Genomic DNA, 13122 nt, shown 5'->3' on the forward strand with positions numbered 1-13122 from the left:
TTAGCCAGTCAGTGACTAGGGCGTGACGCTGCTCCAGTCACTGATTGGCAGAGCGGCCGGTCCATCAGCCAGGACAGGCATTTTGACTTCTGGCAGTGAAAATGCCTTCCAGATGGGGTCCTGAGGTCGGTCCCACCGCACACTGCTGGCACGGAGAGAGGTAAGTTCCTACTCATTATCAAATTCTCCCTGCCCTTACCAGCTGCCTGATTTTTAAAACTGCCGGACTTCTCCTTTAAGAGGCCATAATAAAATGTGCAAAAAGCCTAAGTAGACAGTTTTGTGCCACGTGGTGTTTGGCCGCAGAACGATCATTGTGTCAAAAATTGCATTGCAGTGAAAATTGCATTGATTTCAATGCGCTTACAGATGGAAATTATTGACATGTCAATTATTTCCACGGTCATTGTTCAATACACTGTGGACAACGGCCGCTGTTTGCATTGATTTCAATGCGACACATTTTTTTTTATGACAAGAAGGGCCGTTGTTTTAATCGCAGACAGCGTCCGTTCTTGTCATGAATAAATATATGTTGTGTGAACATAGCCTAAAGGGAATTCCACTCAAACAACGCTTTTGATATGTTGCTGCCCACGTTGAGACTAACAGTTCCTTCCATACTTGTTTTTATTGTTTACATCATCTGTCTCAGAAGGGAGGGGGGAGGAGGGAGAGAAAGGATCACACACAGATTTTTGTGTCTTCAGCAGAAAGCAGCAGCTCAGAACTGGGTAAGGGAGACTGAATAGATAATAAGTATGAAAGGAATTTTTTGTCTCACTATGGGCAGCAACATATGCAACATATCAAAAGTTATGTTTGAGCAGAATACCCCTTTAAGCTTTTGTTTTGAATCGATGCTAAAACTGTGCACCACCAATGGGAAAAAAAAAAATGATCTTTTTTTTTCTCCCCCTAGTGACATCCAGAGGATTACGCTTCCCAGCATCTGTCGGCTTCGCCAGTTCACCAATGAGACATTACTGGACCTGTTTTTCTACAACAGCCCGACATACTGCCAAACCATTGTGAATACTGTATGCGGGGAGATGAACCGCATCTATAGGCTTTTCCAGGAGAGGAACCCTACATTCAAAGGGCGGATCTCCGTCACAGGACACAGTCTGGGTAGGCTGGAACACATGTAAAATATACAGTGAAGTTTTATAACAGATGAGGAGATTCCAGAACTCACTGACTTGCCGATCACAATGAAGCTTTCATACATTTCCTGCACATCCCACATTTTAAATTGTTTCACTGACTCTCAGGATAATTTGCCATCTGTGTACATGTACATATATCTTATACTGTATAGCACTTCTCTGCAGATTTCTGCTCTGCAAGCTGCTTGATAGCAGGAGGAGAAGGCATTTTTTGACTGATAAGATATAATACATTTTTGTCTGATAAGATATATTACATTTATATTAGATTTTCTTTTACTGGTAATCTATGCAAAGTTTGCTGAAACAACAATGTCTGTTTAACCCCTTTAAGGACCAGGTAAATTTTTCATGAGCCCTTATTTTTTTGCTACACCAATTGTACTTTGCCATGATTTTTCTATAAAATATTCTGCAAAACCAGAGAAAAAGTATCCTGAAAGGGGAACTATCAGCAGGCTAGATTTGTCTAACTTGCTGATAGTTCCCCTTGAATATGTGTGTGTAAGAATGATGTAAGTGACAGTGATGTAGAGCTGGAGCTCCTATGTCATCTGCTGAATCCTGTACTTGGCACCATGATGATGATGATATATTGTGCAGTGAGTTGATCTTTGCCCACCGTGTGACTGTACGTAATCTGAGGTAATATTCCCATGACATGTGATGTGCCCATAGCTTGTCAGGCCATTACATCAGCGTTCTTTCCTCATGTCTCTTACAGTAACACATAAGGTGGCCTCGAGGAGCAATAGTACAATTATAGAACAGAAGAAGTTGGGAAACTTTATAAGAACTTTACTCTCATTCACAATTCTGTAGACTTTAGTGTTGAAATCTCCCAGCATCCCTTGCTGGCTGAAAGCTGATCGGTTACCTCTTCTGGCCAGTGTATGTTAGTAAAGACATATATTCCATGAAATAACAGTTCTAAAGCATCTAAGTCAGAGATGGGGAATCTTTAGCCCTCCAGCTGGTGCAAAACTACAATTCCCATCATGCCTGGACAGCCAAAGCTTTAGCTTTGGCTGTCCAGGCATGATGGGAATTGTAGTTTTGACACAGCTGGAGGGCTGAATGTTCCCCATCCCTGATCTAAGTAATAGTAACAGCCAGCAGAATTGTGAATGCAGCTCCGGAGTATAATACATGCTGTAAGCCAACAGCCAATTAACGCTTCTTACTGGAATATAACCTATAAGTAAACACAAAGCCTATCAGACGCACCTATTTACCCTATTCTCTTGTGTCTTCTCTTTAGGGTCTCTTATTCTGTTCGATCTTCTCACTAACCAGGTCGATCCCACAGGAAACACACCTCACAAAACAAAGGTAAACTATCATGTTGTCACCCATTTACCGTTGGAAAGATCATCGATGTCCTAAAGATATTCTTTTCCTTTATAACATCAGACTGGGATTGTGTAGAAGGTTACTTAAAGGGCTTCTCTCTTATAGTGCCTTTACACGCAGAGATTTATCTGACAGATTTTTGAAGCCAAAGCCAGGAATGGATTTGAAAAGAGGAGAAATCTCAGTCTTTCCTTTTTGACCTGTTCTCTGCTTATAGTCTGTTTCTGGCTTTGGCTTCACAAATCTGTCAGATAAATCTCTCTGTCTAAAGGCACCCTTACAGGAAGGGATTACTTTTTGCTAGGATAGACCAACACTGTCTGATCGGTGGAGGAGCTCCTTGTCATCCTGAGACCATGGAAGTTTTCAGCAACTGGCATGCGACTAGCTGAAAAGCAGGGAGCCTTCATTTTAAAGGGGTTATGCAGTGTTAGAAAAAAACAGCGCCACCCTTGTCCTCAGGTGGTGTGTGGTATTACAGTTCAGCTCAATTCACTTTAATGGAACTGAAGTGCAAAAACCCACCCCCAAACTGAGGACAGCTTGAAAGATAGCCACCATGTGTTTTTAAGCCTGGATAACCCTTTTACAATTAGTGCATGAAACTATTTTTTTTTTCTAGCACAAAAGTCAGTACTTACACTTACTGCCCCAGTTTGTCTCAAGTGGAAAGTAGTGCTGACCCGCATTATTTTATAGAGTGACATTATGAAGATGTCTGACTTTGACAATGATTCAAGTTAACCCTTTATAGTGAGATTCCGATATATTTTTAGAGGGAGGATCCTATTCGTACAGCATGTTGTAAAGCAATTCCTCCATACTACAGTTATAGAGTGAATAGAATTTGCTAGAAACTCCTGTTAACGCCAATGGCAACTTTCCCTCTAGCTATGGGTGTCCTGTTGGTGTTACAGTGAGATGCTGTTTATTGAGACACTCTGTGAATATGAGTATCTCTCTTTCTTGGTGCAGACTTCTGTACAGAGATCAGAGCCACAAACCAACAAGAAGACGCTGAAGGACGTCATGAATGAGCTGGAGCTGGCCGACTTCATCGATGTGTTTGAGCGAGAAATGATGGACATGGACTCCTTGGTGAGTCTGACCCTTCTCCTTATTCCTGTGTGTAGCCCATGACGTTACTGAATTCTATATGTGTGTTCATTCCTCACATCTGGGCTGCGTTTTGTCTATAGGTTTTGTGCTCTGAGCAAGATCTAAAGGGTCTGGGCATTCCTATGGGACCGAGGAAAAAAATTGTCGACTATATAAAAAGCAAAAGACAACATAAGGTAACCAATAAATTTCCAGTATTTACTAGCTTTTTTTTTTCCTTAGGTACATTGTACTATTTTGTTACCTGACTTCTCTGTCTCTGTAAATGGAATACACGTCATTTCTATTCTTAAAGGGTTTTTCCACTGAAAATAGACGGAAGAACGATCTACAGGATAGCTCATCAGTCACAGATCAGTGGGTGCCGTGACGATTAGCTGTTTGGCACCTACACTATACAATACAGTACTAGGCTATGTTCACACTATACAATACAGTACTAGGCTATGTTCACACCTGGTTAGAGACCGTCCATTCTGTGACCCGGCCGGGTCACGGAACGGCCAGTGTCAGAAAAGATCATCCTGCAGCACCAGCCAGATGATCTTTACCGCCGCTGAATTCTGATGTGAGCGCATCCTTGCACGCCCGCATCTGAATTCCCCGCTGCACACAATGGAGCGTGCGGCCGGAGCTGAATAGCGACCACTGAAAACTGACATGTCAGTTTCTTGCGGCGCCACTAGGGATCCCGGCCGGAGTGTATACCATGTGTGTACACTCCAGCCGGGATTCTATGCTTTCACATACAACGTGTTTGATGCATAAATAATGGCCGTTGTTGCAACGGCCGTGATTTCTACAACACATACATTGTGTGAACATAGCCTTATACAGTGAACTGGGCCTGAAGCAGTTTAAAGTGTAAGTGCTGAACAGCTGATTGGCTGGGCTGCTGTGTCCACACCCTGCTGATCAGTGAGCTATACTGGGGAGGAGATTAGAAGAAAAAAATCATGTGGTTTCAGCTACGTAAGGGTTCGATTTTTGCTGGACAAATACACCTTTTAGATGAAAGTCTTAATTTTATCATAAAACATAATGCAAAACAAAAAAAATATATATATATTTTTTTATATACTTTTGTGCTTTTTTACTAACTTTAAAAAATGTAAACTTTTTAGAAAAAAAACAAACATGGTTTTGAATTACTATATTCACACTTCTATATCCTTGTAATTTTTTTTTGTCTACGGACACATGTGAGGGTTTATTTTTTGCACTTGTATAACTCTCCAGCAGGTTTAGCAAGTGATCGGCACCCCTGTTCTTTGCTGCGGGTTGCCGATCGGAGTCTTGAGAGGTCCGGTAAGTTACAGGGTTAAATTATTGGCCATGGACTGTAATTGCAGATGGATGCCAGCTGTAATATACAGCTGACAGCCACTGCATATAGCGCCGGCTGACCTCCTACTCACCGCCTATGTGCCTTCTTACGTTGGACCAGGGGTGGTTAAGAGGATAAATATTATGTGGTAAAAAATTTCATTCACTTACCATATGCACCTTTAGGCTAGGTTCACACTATGTAACTGTGCGGCTGTATTTGCGGCTGTAATTGTGCGGCGGTATTTTTGGTGGTTCATGGGTACGCTGGAAAGTATAGGATATACGGCTGCACAGTGCACACTATGTATGAAACTACGGCCCTATCGTAAACGGACCCGTAAAAAATGAACAAGACCATTGTTTGCGGCTGGACATGCGGCCGTGGATTGACAGGCGGTCCGTACGGAGTACTTAAAAAATAGCCAGCAATGATGCCGAATGCCGATGCCTCTAATAGTTAATATATTAAATTAATAAAACACATTTTCTTTGTAATAAAGTCCCTTTTGTTGTTCAATAATTTAATTCAAACGAATCCATCATTGTGCAATTAAATATACTGTTAAAATAAATATATATATAAATAAATGTATATTTATATTTATATATATATATATATATATATATATTTAATTTTTGACAGTATATTTAATTGCACAATGATGGATTCGTTAGAATTAAATTATTGAACAACAAAACTGATTTTATTTCAACGAAGATGTGTTTTATTAATTAAATATTAATTAGTACAGGAAGCTCCATTAAGCCGTTAATTCATATTGCCGGCAATAGAGCATTCTGTACTAATCATCACTTTACTTTAATTAAAACATCGAATGTTTCTTCTAATTATGTTATCACAATAGCATTATTAGAAGAAACATTTAGAATTATATGTGCGCTCAGCTGATTGGCTGATCGGCTGAGCGCACATATAAAGAGCCGGTCCGCAGTACAGTGACTTCATTGTGCTGCGGACCAGCGAAGAGGACACATCGGGGTGAGTATAGAGCTCTCCCCACCCCCTCCCCAGCACTGCACCCCTCCCAGCAAGGAAGGGGGGTCACTTAACCCCTTCCTTGCTGGGATGGGTGCAGTCTGACATCAGTCTGGCCCCCAAGGGGTTAAGGGGGATACAATACATCCCTTAACCCCTTGGGGGCCAGACTGTAAGCAGCGATCTGTAAAGATGCTGCATACTGTAAGGAGCACAACACCGCTCACAATGATGGGTGTTGTGCTCCTGTTTGTGTGTTTTTTGTGTGTTTCTCCCTTTTTGTTTTTCAGATATCGGTATCCTGGGGATTACGTCGGATTCGGTGGACTACGTCGATGACCAGCGGTTGTTTGTTGTTTTTTTCTTAATAAAATGGTCAATGAGGGGTGTGGGGGTGTTTTTATTTGAATAAAAATTTTTTTTAACTTGTGTCTTGTCTTTATTTCTTTACTTTATAGACTTAGTAGTGGAAGCCGTCCAATAGACGGAATCCATTACTAAGTTGGGGCCTAGTGTTAGCCGGTATAAAATGGCTAACACTAACCCCCCATTATTACCCCAGTACCCAATGCCACCAGGGGTACTGGGAAGAGCCGGGTGCCAGTGGTCCTGGAGAGTGAAAATTGGCGCTCCTGGACCGGGCAGCAGCAGGCTGGTAAGATTTAGGCTGGGGAGGGCCTAAAACAATGGCTCTTCCCACCCTGGTGTTACCAGGCTGCTGTCGTTTGGTTTTTAACCCGGCTGGTTATAAAAATAGGGGGGACCCTATGCGTTTAAAAAAAAAAAAAAAAACCCGGCTCTTCCCAGTACCCCTGGTGGCATTGGGTACTGGGGTAATAATGGGGGGTTAGTGTTAGCCATTTTATACCGGCTAACACTAGGCCCCAACTTAGTAATGGATTCCGTCTATTAGACGGCTTCCACTACTAAGTCTATAAAGTAAAGAAATAAAGACAAGACACAAGTTAAAAATTTTTTTATTCAAATAAAAACACCCCCACACCCCTCATTGACCATTTTCTAAAAAAAAAAAAACAACAAACAACCGCTGGCCATCGACGTAGTCCACGTAATCCGACGTAATCCCCAGGATACCGATATCTGAAAAACAAAAAGGGAGAAACACACAAAAAACACACAAACAGGAGCACAACACCCATCATTGTGAGCGGTGTTGTGCTCCTTACAGTATGCAGCATCTTTACAGATCGCTGCTTACAGTCTGGCCCCCAAGGGGTTAAGGGAGGATGTATTGTATCCCCCTTAACCCCTTGGGGGCCAGACTGATGTCAGACTGCACCCTTCCCAGCAAGGAAGGGGTTAAGTGACCCCCCTTCCTTGCTGGGAGGGGTGCAGTGCTGGGGAGTGGGTGGGGAGAGCTCTATACTCACCCCGATGTGTCGTCTTCGCTGGTCCGCAGCACAATGAAGTCACTGTGCTGCGGACCCGCTAATTATATGTGCGCTGAGCCGATCAGCCAATCAGCTGAGCGCACATATAATTCTAAATGTTTCTTCTAATAATGCTATTGTGATAACATAATTAGAAGAAACATTTGATGTTTTAATTAAAGTAAAGTGATGATTAGTACAGAAAGCTCTTTTGCCGGCAATATGAATTAACGGCTTATGGAGCTTCCTGTAATAATTAATATTTAATTAATAAAACACATTTTCGTTGAAATAAAATCCGTTTCGTTGTTCAATAATTTAATTCTAACGAATCCATCATTGTGCAATTAAATATACTGTCAAAAAATAAATATATATATAAATATACATTTATTTATATATATATTTTAACAGTATATTTAATTGCAAAATGATGGATCCGTTAGAATTAAATTATTGAACAATGAAAGGGACTTTATTACAACGAAAATGTGTTTTATTAATTCAATATATTAACCATGAGAGGCATCGGCATCGGCATACTGCAGAGGATCGCAAACCCCGGTAATAGCGATTCATGTAAACTGTTTCCCTGCTTTCCCAGATGCATCCAGAGGTGTTTGCATCACTTTCTTAAGTTTTATTTGTTATTTTTAGTTGAACCAGATTTCCAAGTAAATGACCGTATGTTTTCAGCCGCATGTCTATTTTTTCCCACGGCCGTAGTTTCATCCGCACGTTTACAGCCGCATAAAAAATACAGCTGCACAGTTACATAGTGTGAACCTAGCCTTATAAATAAACACCATAAAACTAATGAAAAAGTAGAATGACTCTTTACTTACCATCTCTAGGACAGTACCTGCACAGCCCCGGAGTCTTCTAACAATGACCTCACTCCACCCCCGCTCACCTCCGGCTCCACTTTCAATATGGTGAATTATGAATACTTTGATGTAGGAATTGGACAGGTAAGAAACAATCAGCTGTGTACCGTAAAGGGGTGAACGTCAAATGCATGGAACATTTTGAAGGTCATTACTGCTATGTGTTTTTTTTTTGTTTTTTTTTTAAATCAATTGTTTACTTATACATTTTCATATAAGGCTGGGTTCACACTACGTTTTTGCAATCCGTTTTTTTTCCATCAGTTTTTGTGCCAAAAACGCATGAAAAACATTTGTGTGAATCTGTTTTGATTTGTTTTTCCATTGACTTCCATTATAAGAAAAAAAAAAAAACGGATCATAACAGATCCTTTTTTTTTTTTTTATTAAAGTTCACAAAAATGTAGTAGACCTCCTTTTTGTGTACGTTAAAAAAAATAGACCCGTTTTGATCCGTTTTTTAATGGAAAACCGGATCACAACAGATGCACACAAATGCATAGGTTTTTTTTCATCCGTTTTTTGGCAAAAAAAAAGGGATGAAAAAAAGGATTGCAAAGACGGAGTGTGAACCCAGCCTGAAGAACAATTTATCACAATTTAGTATATACAGGTACAATCAAGTCTGTCCAATGTTGTGGGCCTAATGGTGCGTTTACACAGACAGTTATCTGACAAATCTGTGAAGCCAAAGCCAGTAACAGGCAATAAACAGAACAGGTCATAAAGGATATTTCTCCACTTTTCAAATCCATTCCTGGCTTTGGCTTCAAAAATCTGTCAGATAAATCTGTCTGTGTAAACGCACCATAAGAGGCAGAAGTGTAGAACACCTTACAGACCTAATGATATGTGGCAAAAATAAAGAGCTTAAGTAACGCAGAATGAAACCGCCAGTTACCACAGCGAATACGATGCAGAAACCGTATAATTGCTATGAAATCCTACAAATAAGGTCAGCTCAGGAAGGATATGCCATAAATAATCAATTCACTTTATTAAGCACATATTTATACAGAAAAATAAAAAAAATCTTCTTAAAAACTACAACATGAGACTGCAGAGAAGCATAGGATGCTTGATAAATCACAAACCACAGGTACTAAAATACATAGAGCAATGATAGGAAGAACACAGAGGTAGTATATCAGCTACAGGTCTATAATAAAGTGCCTAGTGCAAGTACAATGTCTGTAATACTACTGTAATAGCAGTGGCTCACAACCTCAGCACTAGCAGATCCCAAGACACATACAGTACTAAGGCAGGACCATTGTCCAACTTCCCGACTTGGTAACAAATAAAGTGTATTAGGATACTATAAACCTGGATAACCCATTTAATACAGGGGTCCCCCTGTTCAGGATTTGTTGATGTGAATAGGTACTGTGTAATGATTAACTTCCCCTCTAGAGGCGCTGCAGGATAATTTAACACTTTGCTAAACGATTACAGCTGATCCCTGGGGATCCCAGCCAGGGGGCGCTGTGTGATCACCTTGTTTTCTGGTACCATTATAACATAAAGGAAGGGCACCCCTCCAATGTTATTTTAAATGCACCTTTAACCTTATAACTATTTTATGTGTTTTCCAGGTTCGAATCAATTACCCACAGCTCAGCTTCCACCCAGAGGTATTCTTTGCCTGGGGTTCCCCCATCGGGATGTTTCTGACTGTACGAGGCCTGAAGAGGATCGACCCCAAGTACCAGTTCCCCACCTGTAAACGGTTCTTTAATATCTACCACCCTGTAAGTATAATGCAGCTCTTTTTTCCCTGTAAATGACTCCTTCATTTGTTTAGGTTATTTTTTACCATGATAAATAATATATTTAATGTTATTTATGTTCTTATTAATATTTTGTAGTTTGATCCGGTCGCATACAGGATTGAACCAATGGTTTTGAGGGAAGAGGAGTTTGAACCAATGTTGATTCCTCACCATAAGGGCAGGAAGAGGATGCATCTAGGTGATTGATTTCCTTCTATCTATCTATCTATCTATCTATCTATCTATCTATCTATCTATCTATCTCCTATCTATCTATCTATCTATCTATCTATCTATCTATCTCCTATCTATCTATCTATCTATCTATCTATCTCCTATCTATCTATCTATCTATCTATCTCCTATCTATCTATCTATCTATCTCCTATCTATCTATCTATCTATCTATCTCCTATCTATCTATCTATCTATCTATCTATCTCCTATCTATCTATCTATCTATCTATCTCCTATCTATCTATCTATCTATCTATCTATCTATCTATCTATCTATCTCCTATCTATCTATCTATCTATCTATCTATCTATCTATCTCCTATCTATCTATCTATCTATCTATCTATCTATCTATCTATCTCCTATCTATCTATCTATCTATCTATCTATCTATCTATCTATCTATCTATCTCCTGTCTGTCTGTCTATCTATCTACCAATCCTACTGTTTAACTGCTGAACAAATCTCTGCCATTGTTTGGAATTTATCCTTGTGTAATCTGTTGTGTTTTTTTTCTACAGAATTGAAAGAAGGTCTCACACGTATGGGTACAGACCTTCTGGGGTCCCTTCGGGTAGCCTGGCAGACGTTCACCAGGCCTCCGGTGCCCACCTTACCACCTCCCACTGCAGAAGCTGCGGAGTTGCCTGTATGTGACCTTCTGCCTGTCACAGAAGCCGCACCTGGTAAACTATAAGACTTTCACATGTCTTGCAGGGAATGCAAATAAGCAGATATCTGAAGAGTGGACGTTCTGTTTAACCCCTTCGCGTCAGTAATCTGTATATATATATATGTTCCTACTGCACATAGGGTTATTGATGTGAGCGGGAGCGCTGCAGGGAGAGCGATCCTACTCACATCACTGAGCCCGGGGCCAGAGGTAATGTGAGTCAGCTGCAATCCTGCAGCTGACTCTCATTAACCCCTTAAACGCCGTGATCTACAGCGATCACGGCGTTTAAGGTGCTCAGTGACAGATCAAGCATCTGTCACTGAGCGATCAGGGGTCTCGATCGCATGTGCTGACAGGCAGGGGTAAGCTCTCTCAGGCAGGCTCTATACATAGATCACCGATAACACTGATCTATGGTATGCTATGCTATGCTATGCTATGGCATAGCATAGGCCAGTATATGCAATCTAATGATTGCATCTTTTACAGTGATAAAAGTGTAAAAAAAAAAAAAAAGTGTAATATAGTGTAGTATAGTAAATATGTAAAAGTTTTATACAACTATTAAAAAAACCCTTATAACTCCCCCCCCCCTAAATAAAAGTTTAAAAGACCCCCTTACCCATTATAAAAATAAATAAACATATTACATATTGTAGTGCGCGGAATTGTCCGATCTATTAAAATTAACATTAATAACATTATTGTTCCCGCACAGTGAACATGTCAGGAACTGTCCAGAGCAGGAGAGGTTTTCTATAGGGATTTGCTTCTGTTCTGGACATTTCCTGACATGGACAGAGGTGGCAGCAGAGAGCACTGTGCCATACTGAAAAGAATACACCACCTCCTGCAGGACATACAGCAGCTGATAAGTATGGGAAGACTTGAGCTTTTTAAAAAGAAATAAAGTGCAATTCTATATAACTTTCGGAAACTACTTGATTTGAAAGAAAAAGATTTTTGCTGGAGTATTCCTTTAAGCAGCTGGGTCATGTGACCAATCACTTGATCATTTTTTTCGGTCATTTAAAGTACATCCCCTATTCACACAGGGCGACGTGTGGCTGATAACAGTCTTTCTATTGGCCGCACAAATGATGCAGTCAGCTGCTGACTGACCGTTTCTCCTGGCCCTTTTACACGGGCTGATTGACCTGTGAACGCCATTCGCCAGATAATTGTCAATTAGTAGTGGTGGCGTATAGGTTTGAAAAATAAATCATATTCCATTTTCAAATTGGAAGAAATATTGTGACGCTCAATATATGATATTATTCTATTTTGTTTCCTCAGTAGTGACGGGAGAGGAGGTTACTGTGAAGGAGGAACCGATACAGCTGGATGTGGGGATGTTAAATGGAGGTCAGCGATTCGACTACGTTCTCCAGGAGAAGCCCATCGAGAGCTTCAACGAGTATCTATTTGCACTACAGAGTCACTTATGTTACTGGTAAAAGCACCACAGCCACTTATATGTCATATTGAGCTTATGTCAGAGGACCTCAGTCCGACAGATAGAGGGTGGGGGCTACAATAAAAAGGGTGGGTACTCTGACTCTCTTATAATCCATTTTTTTGTAACATACAATGTACCCTGAACTAAAATTGACCCAGCACCCAGTGCTCTGGAGATTCCTGTCTTCTAACATAGCGGGATTATTAACAAATTTAGGAGGTCACCAACTTGGTGTATACTTACCTCCCCCCGCTCCCCCAGTGTCCCCCTGTCTTGTTTCTGGGATTCCCCGCTGACTTTTATGAGCCCGTTTCCTCAGTGACAGGCAGCTCATCCAATAACTGACCAAAGCGGGACAGCCCATGGCCAGTGACTGGCTGAGCAGGCTGTCACTGCAGAGAAGTGTCAGCAGGGAACACAGAGACGTGTCAGGAGGACACCAGGGAAGCATGGACAGGTAAGTATACATCTTTATTATTTTCTTTACACTCGTCAGCCGTGCATTGCTATTGCACGTAGTAATGTGCAGTCAGCAGCCGATAATTTTTACACACACTGAAATACAACTTTCAGCTCTTTGGTTGATCGCTGTTTGTATTACATGGAGTGATTTCCGCCCAGATCAGCCTGATTTGGAAGATAATCGTTCTGTGTAAGGCCCCGTTCACACTATGGAATCGGCACATAGATTACTTGCGGAACCCCCCCAGTGCGGACTCTGAATCCTGCCTT

General features: G+C 40.9%; 1 protein-coding gene across 3 annotated transcripts in view; it reads left to right on the plus strand.

Moving 5' to 3' along the window:
• Positions 1 to 13122, plus strand: part of DDHD2 (DDHD domain containing 2) — a 50624-nt gene that overhangs the window by 28433 nt on the left and 9069 nt on the right. For all 3 annotated transcript variants that reach the window (XM_069945134.1, XM_069945125.1, XM_069945141.1), the window contains 9 exons: positions 923 to 1131; positions 2431 to 2501; positions 3498 to 3620; positions 3722 to 3817; positions 8213 to 8329; positions 9841 to 9996; positions 10114 to 10216; positions 10777 to 10941; positions 12228 to 12384. In XM_069945134.1, coding sequence (XP_069801235.1) covers positions 923 to 1131; positions 2431 to 2501; positions 3498 to 3620; positions 3722 to 3817; positions 8213 to 8329; positions 9841 to 9996; positions 10114 to 10216; positions 10777 to 10941; positions 12228 to 12384 — 1197 coding nt within the window. The remainder of the gene's footprint in view (positions 1 to 922; positions 1132 to 2430; positions 2502 to 3497; positions 3621 to 3721; positions 3818 to 8212; positions 8330 to 9840; positions 9997 to 10113; positions 10217 to 10776; positions 10942 to 12227; positions 12385 to 13122) is intronic.

The sequence above is a fragment of the Dendropsophus ebraccatus genome, chromosome 1 (assembly GCF_027789765.1).
Source record: "Dendropsophus ebraccatus isolate aDenEbr1 chromosome 1, aDenEbr1.pat, whole genome shotgun sequence".
In the NCBI taxonomy this organism is placed as follows: domain Eukaryota; kingdom Metazoa; phylum Chordata; class Amphibia; order Anura; family Hylidae; genus Dendropsophus; species Dendropsophus ebraccatus.